Below are 16,468 nucleotides of genomic sequence, written 5' to 3' on the forward strand. Positions count from 1 at the left end.
CAAATGTAACTAGTTATAGATGTAACAAATTAAGCAGGAATTAACATGGTTTGTAGAAATCCACTTGATTTTTCCAAAATGAATATAAAGATAGCTTTGCAGCACCTGGAGGGTTCAAATTCAAACTTTATGAACTATTAGGGTCCAAATACACAAATAAATGAACCAAAGACTAATAAAAGTGGGTTTAGCAAAATATGACCCCTTTAAGGTTAAACACATTTAAGGTTATAACTGGTTTAATAACTGGTTTATAGTCAGTTGTATTTTATCTGAGGTTCCAGGAAAGTAAAATCAGATTATTTCTTTTAAAAACACCTTTTTTACTGCTATCAAATCTCAAACACGATATGAGCCCTGTGAGTTTTTATGGTCTGGGACAAACACCCAACCAACTCCACAGAGGCTGAGGTGGGGACCTGTCAAAAATAGACTCTGATAACATGCTGTGAAGAGACCATTGGAAAGGAATGTGCCACACAAGGTGGTGTTCACTGAGCTTAAGGGGTTATTAACCAGGACGTGATATTTGTCTTTTGGCATATTTTTTTTAAACATCAAATATCAGTGTTCAAAGTCAGTCTAATAGCCGTTACAGACCTCCTGTGGCTGAAATCATTTCCGTCCAAGTTTGCATTATTTTGTCCAGCCCTCTCCATCTGTTTCCTTTTTCAACCAGGAGGGACTACATCCAGTGTACGCTGAATTCAGTGTGTGAACTTCAATAATTTATACCAAACCTCTGCCATTTTCCACTTCAAATGATACACAAAACAGAATATGTTTTGGATCCTTTATGTAATCTTTATGTTTCTGGAATTTCCCCTTGTGGGACTAATAAAGGCATATCTTATCTTATGTAAGTAGTAGTTGCTGCTCAATGTGAAAATCGTCTGCTACAGGTTTATGTTCCACATTCAGAACTTTAGGGGAAAAATACATAATATTGAGGTGAATCAGGAACCACAAAAAAAAAAAAAAAAAAAAATCAGCCACGGTGGACTAAACATGGGAGAAAACCATGAGCGCACACCAAACTCCACCCTCGCTTCTGAAACTGTTTAACACCTTTATTTCTATTTCACAATTCAGAAGCTCCAATTAGTTACAGGCGTTCATGCAAAGATAATAAAGGCAAAATAATATACTGTTGCCTAGTGTAGCATAGCAGTCAACAGAAAATTTCACTCCTGACGCTCATGCCACGCCATGTTCAAAAGGCCAGCCCAGGAGAACAGGTGAGTGCAATTACAAATAACCACTGATGACACACCCACAGTGACACACCCCTAACCTGAGCCCTAATGCCGTGCACACACACAAACCAAACCTACAAATACAAGAAGAAAACTTACACGTCTCCAACACTTAACGATTATCTCCTTAATGTGCTTATAGTATCCAACTATTCAGTTCGCAGTAGAATGCCATTACCAGTGCATTTGTTTGACTCATTTTAACACCTGTATGTATATAGTGCATATTTACTTCCATTTTCCTGTTTGTACAAATGCAAAGCTTGTATTTTTTTTCTCCTTTATTAGTATATTTATTGCTCTCATCTCTTCACACTTACTTTCCTTTTTTGCTAGTGTTTTTTTCAAGAGTGTTTTTGTATGCAACTGAGCTATTGTGACCAAGTAATTCCCCTTGTGGATCAGTAAAGTTTGTCTAAGGCCCTGTCCACATGAAGACGGCTTCGGTCGTATCCGCAAAAGTTTTGTATTGGATAGGCCTTTCGTCCACATGAAAACCAGTGTTTTCAGTCACTGAAACCTCAACTTTTTTTTTTCTTTTTTTAACCTGCCACCCCCCTTTCAGAAGACAACTTTATTCTTAATCACAGGTTGTGTTTAAGTAACAGTCTCAAGCTTTATATTCACATGTTCATCCGCATATTCAAACTGCAACTTTTTGAAACCAGGTCCCAGAGTGGATAAATTTGAAAATGCCGGTTTCACGTCTTTGCCTGTACAACCAAACCGCAATTTTTCTAAAATGATGATGTCATAGCCCCACCTCTCTAACCTTTCACCCTCCTCTTGGATCTACTGCGGAGAAGGGCAACCTGGAGGAAATATTGGATCAGACGCAGTAGAACCAAGCAAGCTTTATGCGCATGCTCCACGTCATCTTCTCCGTTTTTTTGCAAGAACATTACACCACCACATACAGGACAGGCATTTGTACTACATCATTTCAGTGGTTTCATGTGGACATAGATATTTCCTAAAACGACTCAGTGTTTACGGAGCACTTTTTTGACAATGACAAAAAAAAGATCGGATAGGAAAAGATGCAGTTTCGTGTGGACATGACCTAAGTATAATATACTGCTAGCTGTATCTACAGCAATGCTATGGCTATACGTTTGTAGCATCACTGTCCTCTCAAAATCATGTATGCTGAACTGAGGTGTGAAGGTAGTAAACAGACAAAAAAAAAAAAAAAAACTGTTTCATTGATGAAAACACACACACACACACACACACACACACAGTAAAGTTAATCAGTAGTAAAAAAGATTGTCATTTTCCAGAAGCAGCAAATATTGCACATAATAATACATGAGGTTTAGAGTGAAGTAGTGAGGGGTTAGTGCACAGATTGTTTTGTTTTTGTTACTAATCTCACCGTGGCAGAGAAAAAGTATTGTAAATAATCTCAAATAAACACAGATTTTCATTGTAAAGGACAGACTTGACAATATCAGGAAAGTAACACAGTAAAATGTACCTTGAGTTGGTATTTAAATACAGCACTTGAGTTACAATCCACCCTGATGAAAGGGGTCAAAATTTATTAAACCTACTTTTATTAGTCATTTATTTCATTTATTTGTGTATTTGGACCCTAATAGTTCATAAACTTTGAATTTGAACCCTCCAGGTGCTGCAAAGCTATTTTTATATTCATTTTGGCAAAAATTGAGTGGATTTCTTCAACTCGTTTCAATTCCTTCTTAATTTGTTACGTTTTGTAACTAGTTACATCACAACATTTGCACATATAAGGTCAAGACTTCTGATGAACATTACTCCGAGTACGCCATAATTATTTGTCAGCAGCAGCAGTTGTAGTCCATACTAGGGCTGTGCAATTAATCAAAATTCGATTACGATTTCGATTATTACACGCAACGATTACAAAAATTATGTGATCGAGAAAAAACGATTATTAATTTTGAGTTGTTTTAATTCACGCGCACGCAAGCTCCCATGAGCTGCTCTGCCCCGCCCCCCTCTAAGCTACTGCTGCCTGCTAGCCGGCAGGTCCACCCCAAGAGGACAGTTGTACCAGCGGTCTGGAAAAACGGCAAGAGAATCACAGCAGAAGAGCTTGGTAAACAAAAAAGGCAAGTCAAATTCAATTGTATGGAATCACTTTGGGTTTGATGAAGAAGACAGAGAGCAAAAACACATCACGTGCAAAAAGTGTTTCGTAGTTGTGTCCGCACTGACCGGTAACACAACAAACCTTTGAACCATCTAAAGTTGAACCACCGCCACCTTTATTGTAATCTTATGAAAAACTAAAACACATAAAAACAACTCCGTTTACAACTTCGTCCGCAATGCAATCTTCAGTCTCCGAATCTCTTTACGCTGCAACTCCTATAACCCTAACGTACGTATTCTAGATGGCTGATGTATACAGAAGGCCTGAACTGAAACCTCACGGCACGCCACTGAATTTATTATGTTTCATACTACATTGAACATACTTGAATTTATAATTTGCACTTTACGTGAGTTTTTTTTATTGCTACAGTTCTATGGCAAGTCTATAGCAGTTTAATTACAGTGCACTATTTATTTACAAAAGGAAACACTTGAATTTACAGTATACTTATTTGCATTCAAAGATTTTTTTGTTTCGTACAAAAGTGAACATACTTTGTTTTAGTGGTTAAAAGCTTTATTTATGTTTAAAGAGTATATTTTACATTATTTTGCAAGAAAAAAGTAAACAACTTTAAGGTTAACAAATAATCGTTTTTAATAATCGTGATTTCAATTATTGTTAAAATAATTGTGATTTTTTTTTTTTCCTATAATCGAGCAGCCCTAGTCCATACTGAAAATATGTCCAAAATTTGAGCCGATTACCTAAAATGTTCAGTTGTTGGTTTTATAAACCAACACAAGTGGTTGAACGGGACAGAGCACACAGTCAACAACCCAGAAGGGGGTGGGGTCATGTGCATTTAAAGGGCCAGCACTCAAAACAACCATTTTCGTGTCGTTACTCAAAAATAGTGTTGAAGATGGACCTGTGGAGTTTAATTAACAAAGAATTCAGACCCAAGCATAGCATTTACAGTTTATGTAGAGCACAGGGAAACGTTTGAAAATGCACAATTCCATTTAAAAAATCTAAATATCACTCCTTTAAAGGATACTTCAGAAGAATTACTACAAATCACCTTCAGTACAGCTAACATCAAACATGTCAGTTAACCATTTTATCAACACCCTGATATTTATGTAAGATGTTGCATATTTGGAAATGGGACTACTAACAAGGAATGTGTTGGCAAAGGAAGCACGAAGCGAGTTATTTTACAAACGACACAAGATCTCTCACAAGCCGACATTCAGCTTTCAGAAAACATCCTGACTCCCTCGTGGGTCAAACACTGAAGTCCTGTTCTCTTATCAGACAGAAGGAGGAGGAACAGTAGTAAGGAGGGGTCTCTCCTTCCTCTCCTGTTCATTCCTATTGAAAGCACTAATAGAGGGTCGGTATGAGACAGATGAGAGATGACAGCTGTTGAACAGGCCAAAATAATTACTGCAGCGTCCCAGGATGACCCGTCTTGAGACATCATGATCAACGTTAGGCCTGGGTGATATGAACGATAATGATCCTGAGACAAATATATTTCAGCGGATATCTGCAATTATCATGATGAATAGCCGGTTATTATTTGAAATGAAAGTTGAACAAGCGAGATAGTTCTTTGTGTGTGTTGTAGTTATTTGGAAAAGCATTGAAAAGATCCAACAATAAGACGGAAATGACATAAAATGTAAGGTTTAACATAAAAACATAGAAAGAGATGAAACAAGATGAAAACTGTTAAATTAAAGAAAAAAAGTGAAATCTACGCCAAAGCTACAACATGACGGAGATAATGTCAGAAAATACAAAAAGTTGAAAGTAATGTAAAGGGTACAACATAGTGGAAAGTTGCAACAAGGCCAAAGCAGCATAAATCATGAAATCAAAAAACTTGAAAACAACATAAAAGAGGCAACATAATGGAAATGATGGAAAAGATGGCAAAAGAAAAAATACATGAGGAAAAAATTTAATGCAAATGATGGAAAAGATGTGACTTGATGATAAAAGGTAACAGATGCAACAAGACAGAAACACAAAAGATAAAAAAGGAAAAAAGTAACTAGTTTAAAAGTTCTATATAGATGAGATGTAAATGGAAAAACAAGACAAAAATGACAAGATGTAGGTTTTTGTTCATTGGATTTTTGGGTTTTTTGCTGAGTACAATGTGAGTTTTAGCTAAAAATGTTAATAAAACAAATCCTAAAAACAAAAGAAACTGTCTTGATTAGGGGTGTATGAAAGTATCAGTTCTGTGATATATTGCAATATTTCATTTCGCAACACTATATCAATATTTAAAAGTACCGTACTGATATTTTTAGGCAAGGCAAGTTCATTTACATAGCACATTTCATGTTCAAGACAATTCAAAGTGCTTTACTTAAAACATTAAAAGCATTACAGCAGAAGCAATAAAAAGTATAGGCATGAGAAAAACAAACAAACAAACAAAACAAAACACAATCAGATAAATAGATGAAACAGATAAGCAGATAAAACAGGTAAAAACTTTAAGTTTAAAAGAATAAAAACTCTATTCAAATGCAACTGAGAACAGGTGGGTCTTTAACCTGGATTTAAATAAACTGAGTGTTTCAGCTGATCTGAGGTTTTCTGGGAATTTGTTCCAGACATGTGGAGCATAGAAGCTGAATGCAGCTTCCCCATGTCTGGGAACTGACAACAGACCGGATCCAGATGACCTGAGGCACAGGTGTCAAACATAAGGCCCGGGGCCCAAAACCGGCCCGCCAAAGGTTCCAATCCGGCCCGCGGGATGGCTTTGCAAAGTGAAGAAGATATGAACAGTCAAGGGCATCAAACTTGAAAATAATAGCATAATAACCAAGAAATAATGACTCCAAATTTTCTTCTTGGTTTTAATGTAAAAAAAAAAAAGTAATGACATCATGCCTATAAATAATGGCAACACCAATTTTTTTCTCTTTGATTTACTGCAAAGAACATCAAATTCTGATATCCTTTAATAATAAAATGTCAATAATCTGAACAAATATGAACAACCTGAAATGTCTGAAGAAAAATAAGTGCAATTTTAACAATATTCTGCCTGTTTTGTGTCTTGGTAGATCTGATCTGTAATGCACATGTAGATATCATGAGTTGAGGCAGAATACTGATCAAATTTTTCTTATTTTGCTTCAGAATTTTCTGTTTTTTCACGTTATTCACATCTTTTTTTTTTGGATAGTTTGTAAAATGTAAATGTTTTCATAATTTAATGTTATTTTTTGCATTAAAAAAAAAAAATTGGAATTGTCATTATTTATATGTTATTATGCTATTATTTTACTGGTGTGGCCCACGGGAGATCAAATTGGGCTGAATGTGGCCCCTGAAAGAAAATGAGTTTGACACCCCTGACCTAAGGGGTCTGGTGGGTTCATACTGGGTCAGGAGGTCACTGATGTATTTTGGTCCTAAACCATTCAGAGCTTTATAGACCAGCAACAGAACTTTAAAGTCTATCCTCTGACGAACAGGTAGCCAGTGGAAGGACCTCAGAGTTGAACTAATGTGGTCCACTTTTCTGGTCTTAGTGAGGACTCTAGCAGCAGAGTTCTGAATGAGCTGCAGCTGTCTAATGGATTTTTTAGGTAGACCTGTGAAGACACTGTTACAATACTCAAGCTGACTGAAGATGAACGCATGGACTAGTTTTTCCAGGTCCTGCTGAGACATCAGATCTTTTATCCTTCAGATTTTCTTAAGGTGACAGTAGGCTGATTTTGTGACTGCCTTGATGTGTTTAGGTATTTATTCAAATACCTACTAGACTATTTGTGACCCACAGATCACAACTAGTCTAACATAGACTATTATACAGCATTTTAAAGTTGTGTAAATTATCTTTGTAAGATAAACAAAGATGCAACTGTTAATTCATAGGTCCAAAATTATCTAATATAAGACTATCACATCATGTGCATCTACAGGGTGTCCCATAAGTCTCCATACATAGGAGACATAATACATATGGTTCTAACATGTATTTCTTTATATTTCTTTTTTATAGTTCTTCAGCAGTGGAGGACACGCATTGAAATGTTTTCCCGACAAAATGGCAGTCATATAGAGCATATTATATAAATAAAAATGGTTTATGTCAAGAAACGTTTATTTTTCCTATGTATGGAGACTTATGGGACACCCTGTATATCTGTGTTCTTATTTCATTTATCGGACAATATATATCGGATATCGGGTTTTTTGAGCTCCCAATATCGGCATCGGCACCAAAAATCCCATATCAGTTGGGCTCTAATCCAGGTATTGTGATTTGTATCGTATCGCCAGATTCTTGCTGATACACACCCCAAGTTATGATGATAATCATATTCATTGCAACATTTTTCTATGTGTATCATTACTTTCATGGCCCATCCTAACTGTTCTATGTGTTTCCATTTGCTACTGTTGTAATAGTTTAAGACCCCTGTTTCTGCTTCTATTTATGGGATGTAGGACTCATTCTCTTATAAGTAGTAGATAATCCGTTGGCAGTTTTGAAACAATGCCAGTTTGTCAAAGACATTTCCAAGGCGTGTGGTTCTACACAATCACCATGGGTTACAGAGGAGTTAATGCTTAAAACATGCTCTATGGAATGTTCTAGGATGAAGTATCTTGACATTCTTTTGTTGTTTGCTGTTATTTATGACGGATCAATACACATCCTGTTCCAATTCAAGTCCGACATGGCAGCTCACAGAGATGCATCATTTTCCACATAACGCTGAGTGGAGGGGATCCCCCTGCCAACCAGCTGCAACCAAGCGTAGATGAGCAGCTACACCGACATGAATAACTCAACACATGCTCAGTGGAACCTGTGATATCATACAGTAAATGCAAGTTTCCATAGAAGGTAAAAAAAAAAAAAAAAAAAAAAAAAAATGGGAAATGACCAGGAAATAACACTGTAGGTTCCCATAATAGACAAAGCAGGTAGGTGGGTTATCAGAAGTGGACAATACACACATGAGCAGCTCCTGGAATTTTTTATATGGGTCATACATTTAACAGACTCCAGCATAGTTTTTACCCACAAGCTGTTAAATGTGCCCCCTCCCACTGACTGAACAACCACCACCCCCAGTGTAATGGACAGTGCAATAGCCACAACACATGCACCTTGTTTTTTCTTAACCCATAAAGACCCAAACATCCACCGGAGACCAAATCTAATTTACTGATATAAACTGTTTAATACCTGTTGATCCACTAATCCTATCAATACATGTAAATAATTGGTGTAAAATACAGTTTGTCATCTTTTCATGGTCATCAGATATGACCTATTTGGACGTCCAGAGGCTCCGTAGTGAATGTGGAAACACCGTCATCTTCAACAACATTGATTCACCAGTAAAACCCATGAAGTTGGATCAATGACAGTGGATGAAGACGCTTGGTATATGTTCAATTAATGTTACATTTTACTGAAACAGTCTCTTTTTATTCGGTTTTCTCTGTTTTTGATATAACCCTCAACTTTAATCTGAACTTTTGCGAACATCTACATGATCACTAAATTAAATATTGGAAAATACCCGATTTTCATGTAAAAATGCAAAGTACACAGTGTAATAATTTAATAAATGGTGATAAATCTCTGAAGAAATGTTAAAAATAGAGAAAAATCTATATGGGAACTGCCACAAAAGTAACACTGGATCTTCATGGGTTAATCTACCTTGTATATATCCTATATTATTTTTTATTTATTTTATTAGTTTATTTAATAGGGACTATGCACATTTATGAATATTGCTGTACAAAAAAATACACCCACGTAAATATGCCAGAATTAGTAAAAATAACTACTTTTCATCTGCAGTCCCTGGGCAGGTGACAGAAACAAGACACAAAACAGCCAATATTAGTACATCAGTAGTTCGCTATAAATTAAAAAAAAATTAAAACTACACATAATGATGACATAGGCATCATTAAAACAAGCAAATAAACAAAAAACAAATAGACACAGATCACAGGGGTTACCTGTATGTACCCTTATTCGTTGTTCTCTCAGCTATAGTATAGCGTTAGCTTTTGTATATTTCAGTAGTTCTAGTAGTACTTTAGTTGCATATGTGTATTTATTATTTTATTCTGGAGGATTTGCACATGCCTACATTTTCTTTAGTTTTTTGAGTGATATTTTTCTACAGTCTTTTTTGCTGCTAAACATATTTTCACTGTTCCTGTGACAGTAGTCGCTTTTCCATTGGACATCTGCGCAAAACTTTACCGATATTTACTAAATGTCGAAAAACAGAAGTGCGTAACGTCGGTTTTTCCATTAAATCTCAAATGCGATGACTTGTTTATTTATTATTGCGAGATGACACGAGAAGTCATTCCATAAACATGGCGACGAATGTAAATATGGTGTTGATTTACAAATATATTCATTATTATTATTATTATTATTATATATAACCCTTCTATCTTGTACTAAATTTAAAAAAATGATCGGATTTCCTGGTGTGTCCACACGTACGTTTCTTCTTTTTCTTCACTTGTTTGTAACGTACGTCAACATCCGTTTTCTTAATTCACCTGACTCTAGTTGCGAAAAAAGGTCTTTCCATTGCAGTTTTGCGCGATATACCATTTGCGCTATGCCTGAAAAACCACCTTTTGCCAGCGCAAAAACTTTTAATTGAAAAATGAGACTTCTGCCGAAATTGTGGTTTTTCCAATAGGTAAAAATGTGCACCTAAAAATTTATACATTTTTAGGTGAAAGTTATATTTGCGCAATTTGAGGGTCAATGGAAAAGCGACTAGTGACAATAAAGACCTATTCTATTCTATTCTATTCTGTTCTATTCTATTCTATTCTATTCTATTCTATTCTATTCCATTCCATCATATTTCTGTCATTTACCATCAGAAAACACCAACTGGAAGTGTCCCAGTAATCATCCAGGAATACGCTGAAATGACTTAATGTTCTGGCCACTGCAGTCTGCTGATATCAGCCCCTCTGAACACAACAATAAAAGCCCCCGCCCTACTGCACGCTTACATTCAACACCGACACGTTACAGCTTCCACCGCTGCGTCACTGCCTGTGGCACATTTTATCAGGGCTATAGTTAACCCAGCACTCCAGAGTGTACTCACTGCTGGACATGATGGAGAACGGCAAAGGCAACGTCATGTTTGAGTGGAATTTGGTTTCAGGATTTGACATCATCTGTTTCCTGCGTGTAGTCTTGGTTGCGTAACGTAACACATCTGGTTTGTGTTGAGATTTTGATGGAATTGTCTGTCATGGAAAGCAGATTTCTCTAAAATTGTCCTATACTGGGTGTGAAGCTTAGGTTGTGGAATTAATTCAAGGAGTGAAACTTCTACGTAAAATCAAATTAAGATGCTGACAATTTAAATCACTGAATGTATGGAAGATTCAATAAACAATAATAAATTAAATACAGAAACCAGTATGATTGTTTGTCTTAGAGTATAGGGGCCTCACAGTCTTGTATAACCACACTCTGCCAAATCCTCAACATATGTTCCAATATAAAAATCTAATATAATGTATGTGCGCTCATGGACATTACATATGGCTATTAAGTTGAAAACATATATGTACAAACTATGGCTGGACAACATAACGAGTGGTAAGAGTAAAGATGATATCATATATTATATATTGCTGCCAATATTTATCACAACATTAATTTTTCCTTTGTCTTCAGGATTTATTATGTTTACATTGTCAGACAAAACAGTTGAAAATGTTTCAGTGTTTTGCTCTTCCACTTACTTTCACTCATGCATATTTTAAAACTGAAAAAAACATTTTAGCATTACAATTGCTCTGCCTGTTTGATGGCAATTTTTCTGAAATCTATGGCAAGTCATTGTCTACATTCACACTACAGTCAAAAGTCATCCAAATCGGACTCTTTTGCTCATTTGTGGCCCTTATCTGACTTTTTTTAATGACAGTATGAACAGCAGAAATTAGACACTTTCATATATGGTCCTAAATCAGACACATATCTGATGTTTTGCAATGTGACTTCAGTCTGAACGGATCAGACGTCACAATTCTGCAGTGGAGAAGGGGGAACATGGCAAGATCCATATTTACGTCCATAAACACAGTGTGCTGCATATGCGTATATGGGTCACTTCAGGACCGTAGACTGCTGACACATTTGAATTGCTGTATAATGAGAACAACTACGCAAAAAAAATCTGATTTCAGCAAAAAAATCAGAATTGAGCATTAAGGCTACGTTCAGACAGCAGATCTTAATGCACAATTCAGATTTTTGGGTGAAATCCGATTTTTTGTGTGCTCATTCATATTACACAATAAATGCGACTTTCATCAGTTTTGAGTATGAACTGAATGCGACCCTGAAGTGACTCGTATGCGCAAAAGAGGTCCTGATGTAATGCATGACCACACAGGCACGCACTGTGTTTATGGAAGTAAATATATTTTTCCCACCGCTCCTCCTCCTGGGATGCAGAACTGTGACATTTGTCGTATTTCAATGACGTAAAGGTAGATAAATGCAACCTGGTCGTTCAGACTGAAGTCGCATTGCAAAATATCAGATACGTATTGGATTTAGGACCACATATGAAAGTGGCCTGGGTCGAATTTGAAAAAAATCAGATTTGTGCTGTTTAGGGATGCACAAGTATCGGCATCAGCTCCGATACTCAGTGTGTGTACTCATTCTCGTAAAAGACATCCGATACAAATGCACCGATACCACTTACGGCCGTGTGACATTCACAGTTCAGTGCAGCAGGTACGCGGCGGTGGAATAATGTGTGGGGCGTGTGAAGAGTGTGGAGATTTTTCAAAATAAATGACAGTGATAAAAGTAACGCTGACTGCAAGTAACGTTAAAGACAGACAGATACGGACGCAGCGTTCTGTCCGTCCTCTGCGTACATTCCATCCGTTTACCAGGTGCTGGCAGATGCGTACCCAGAATGAGAATACCAGCGGGAGTACTGAGTGGTGCGGACCACCATCAGCGGAAGTGAAGACTAAACTTATCACTCATTTGTCTTTTCTCTTCCTGCTGAAGCTTCGCTTTTAAACCTTACCAACGAAAACGCAGCAATATTAGTATCACAGTAGTGTTACCTCTGTCGTCTCCATGTTTGTTATTACTGACTTTCTTCTTCTTCTTCTCAAAAAACTTTACTCTTCTTCATGGTATTTGTCCAGTATGATTAATTCAGAGCGGCGCCCCCTGGTAGATTAATTGAGAAACGCTCATTCCAACACATTAAATGTCAGTAGCAGCACTTTGTTCCAGTCAGACTAATGACAACGACAATAAAGCACATTTACAAAAGGAACTAACAACTGGAATGGGATTATTAAGTACTCGTGTCGGTACTCGGTATCGGCAAGTACTCAAATGCAAGTACTTGTACTCGTACTTGGTCTGGAAAAAACTTTAACAGATCGGATACAGGTCACATATGAAAAAAAAAAAAAATCCGATTTGGGCCACATTTGTTTGCAGTGTGAACGTACCCTTCGTCATGTGCCAACCATAAAGAAGTTTACCATCTCAAGTTACTATCCTGTTGCTTCAAATTTCATTCAAAACCATAATCCCTCATTTAAATTGAAAGAAATAATAATGGGATCATCTGATATAATAACGATAACCCTAACATTTTGGTTTACGGAACAAACTACTGTATGAAACAATAACAAAAATAAACATTTAATTATCTCACAGGTAACGTGCAGAAACATCACTCTTGATATGAGAATATTTACGCTACATGTAATGTTTTATATTAAGTTAGAAAATACAGACGGAATGTTTGCTTTTTTTCTGACTAAACACATGCATAACTTTCAGTGATTTTCATCTTAGATATAATCATCGTTATTGAGCAGCAGTTAAAATGGCAAAACATGTCACTTCCTGTATTTCTTCTGGTGCTAAAAACATTTCCAACCCTGATCTGCAGGTCACACAAAGGTGGGTTTTCTACGCTGCTCTGTGTCCCACGAAACACATGATTGATTCCTTCAGGATTCATCTGGACATAAGTGACGGGAACTGCCTGAGGGCTTTTTTCCGGCTCATGTTTTGAGTCTGTCAATACGAAGCCCCTCTGTGTTCACTCAGCGTACAGTTACATTAGGTAAGCGCAGAAACATGACAACAAATGTGGTCATGGTTACAACTGACAAAAAACTGATTAAATATTGCCTGATACCTGCTGTTCTCTCCATGATTTGGTCACCATGTCATGTCGAGCTGTTAATGTTCAACAAGTTGTTTGGTAAATGACTGTCAAAGTTACAAGAAGACCCAGCAAAAATAGATGTAAGAACTTCATGTCATAAGATGAGGATACTTTATATTTTTCCTCATGTATGATGCATAAATTCAGTGTACTATGAGGATGTTCTTGGTACTATTATATGATTTACAGTGGTTTGCCATAACCACAGCATAGTTTTTGACTTCCACTTATTGAAAAACCAGTGATAAATGTTTATTAGTACATTTCTGGCACACAGTTCTGTTATTCACTGAAACATACATATGTTAAAGCTGCAGTAATTCCCTACAGTTCAAGTCCAGAGGGCTTTTTATCATTTTCTAACTCATTCTTTTAGTGTTACACCCTAACTTTCTACTCCGTTTACATCATTGCCACAGCTGTCAGATAATTTCAACAAAACCCTTCTAATAAACTCCTTGTTCCTGTCACTGCTCTGCATTAAACAAGTCATAAAAAAGTGAATAAATTGCAAAAAAAAAAAAAAAAAAAAAAAAGCAGATATTCCCCTAAATACTGATGTGGATATTTGATTCCTAATTTTCATACATTAAAACCCCCAAGGAATTACAACTTTGCATTTTTGCTGAAGGCGGTCTACAGCTTGCACTTGAGTCATTTAAAGCTGAATTCACTGCCTCCAAGCGGCCAAATCTTTAACCAACGCAGCTTTAACCTTCGATTCTACCGGCAACCATTTCTTCACTTCAACAAACAATTAAGTCCAACCTCCGTTCTCTTATTATAAATTCAACTGAAGTGTTAAAACCAGAAGCAAACTTTAAAACAGTGAGAAACGTGGTGTTAAAATGTGGTTTATAGGAAGCCAATTACTGATAATATAGTGTTTGTCCAGAAGTCTGATAGTAAGTGCTTGAACCTGCAGAGTTTATCAACTGGAAAACAACATGTAATGGACTATCAGCTTGTGCACACATGAGCACATCACACACAGATACACTTCAACTCCATTTCAGTACCTTCAGGGGACGATACACTGACTTACATTCATTTACTGGAAACTTAACATAAATGCAACACGACTAATATGGCCTTCAACTAAACTAAATCCTAATTTCTAATCCTAAAACCAACCTGAACTCTCAGATTTAATGACTTATAAGATGGGGAAGTGGAGCTTGTTTGTAAAAGTCCCCATAAGTGTTTAACCCTTAAAGACCCAAGAAGATCTATCTATCTATCTATCTATGAGGTGACTTGCATATGAATTTGCCTCTACATGTGATTTATCGCCATTTTTTATAACATTATCCTCAACATTTTACATTTTTAAGTAAAAATCAGGTATTTTCCTATATTTAATTTCCTGATCAGAAGGATATTCATAAAGGTTATTCCAAATGTTATTATGTAAAACAAAAAAAAAAAAGTGAAGAAAAAGTGACTATATCTGCAGAATATACCATTACCTTAACAAAACAAGCGTCTACACCCACTGTCATTTATCAAAACTACATGAGTTTTAGTGGTGCATCAAGTTACAGAAGATGAGTGTTTCCATGTTACTATGGAGTGTCTAAAAGTCCAAATGGGTCATATCTGATGCTCCTGAAAAACTAAGAAACTGCATATTACCTGAAATATTTACATGTAATTATAGGATTAATGGTTGCAAAGTTGTTAAACATTTTAGATCAGTAGATTATTTTTGGTTTTCAGTTATTTGAAAGAAATCTAGACGATGCAAATGTTATTAGTACACTTTAAACGCTTCTACTGAAAGCTGTAGAAGACGCACAAAGACGCACCAAATGCGTGCGCACCTGTGGATCATTCGGACCAGTTCTGCGTAAATTCTTGCCTTAAACCAGATTATTACGCACCAGCTGAAGCTTTTAGACACCCTGTATGTTGCTCACCTACTGAACCCAGCATGGAGTCGTCCAGTCGGGGCAGGGAGGAGGACTTCTTCTCAGCCAAACGCATCCGGACCTGCTCCCGGACCCTCCTGGCCTTGGCCACCGGGTCCGGAGACGGGCCGTCCGAGGGAACCACATATGCGGTGCAGGAGGAGTTGGGCTGCAGGGCGGACAGAAAACAACCCTCCGCCACCGCCACACTCATCCTCACAGCGGCACAAACACAACCGGGTCCGGGCTCAAACTACAACAAAGTCTGGGAAGCGGTGCGTCCTGGGGCGGGCGAGGTTTATCCGGTGCCTGGGTCCGTGTGTCTCCGACTGGGAGTCCGCGACGAAATGGAGCCCCGTCTGTCCGTCCAGGGGCGGGACCTGCGGGGCCTGGGGGGGGGGGGGGGGGGGGGGGTGACCACAGATCCACCTGCTGCAAAATATACCCACCATGAAGTATTTTAACAACAAACAAAAACTGGAAAGGAACAGATATAAAAGTGAGAAGTTCATCTGTTCTGTATTATTCTCAGTAGTGGGATGTGTTCCATACTTTTATAAAGTTGAACTAGGGGAGACCGGGTGTGGTTGGAACATTCATACCCACTACTTTGAGATAAAACAAAAGTCCATATCCATAAAAGCCATTTAAGTATTTACCCATTTATCTCAGGTTCCACATAACAACTTGCATGAAAATTCTACAGAGGAATAAAAGATGATGATGATGTTAAAAAAAAAAAAAAAAAAAGTACATTTTCTACCCTACTTAATTTTTGTGATAGTAGCTAAAAATCATATTCTTTACAGAGATGGGCAATATTTTTAGACACCCCATGCATTTGTGACATATTACTTTAACCATAAAGACCCAGTGCTACTTTTGTGGCAGTTCCAAAACAAATTTTTCCCTCTGTTTAACCTT

At 37.1% G+C, this 16,468-nt stretch overlaps 1 protein-coding gene across 1 annotated transcript in view; it reads right to left on the minus strand.

The window, feature by feature from the left end:
• The window catches only part of pkp3b (plakophilin 3b), a 64,993-nt gene extending 49,114 nt beyond the window's left edge, over positions 1-15,879 (minus strand). Inside the window, exon 1 of the mRNA XM_030163629.1 lies at positions 15,554-15,879. Within this exon, the coding sequence (XP_030019489.1) occupies positions 15,554-15,758 (205 nt within the window). The 5' untranslated portion in view covers positions 15,759-15,879. The remainder of the gene's footprint in view (positions 1-15,553) is intronic.
• Between the last annotated feature and the right edge of the window lie 589 nt (positions 15,880-16,468).

Source organism: Sphaeramia orbicularis, chromosome 3, assembly GCF_902148855.1.
Source record: "Sphaeramia orbicularis chromosome 3, fSphaOr1.1, whole genome shotgun sequence".
Taxonomy (NCBI): Eukaryota; Metazoa; Chordata; class Actinopteri; order Kurtiformes; family Apogonidae; genus Sphaeramia; species Sphaeramia orbicularis.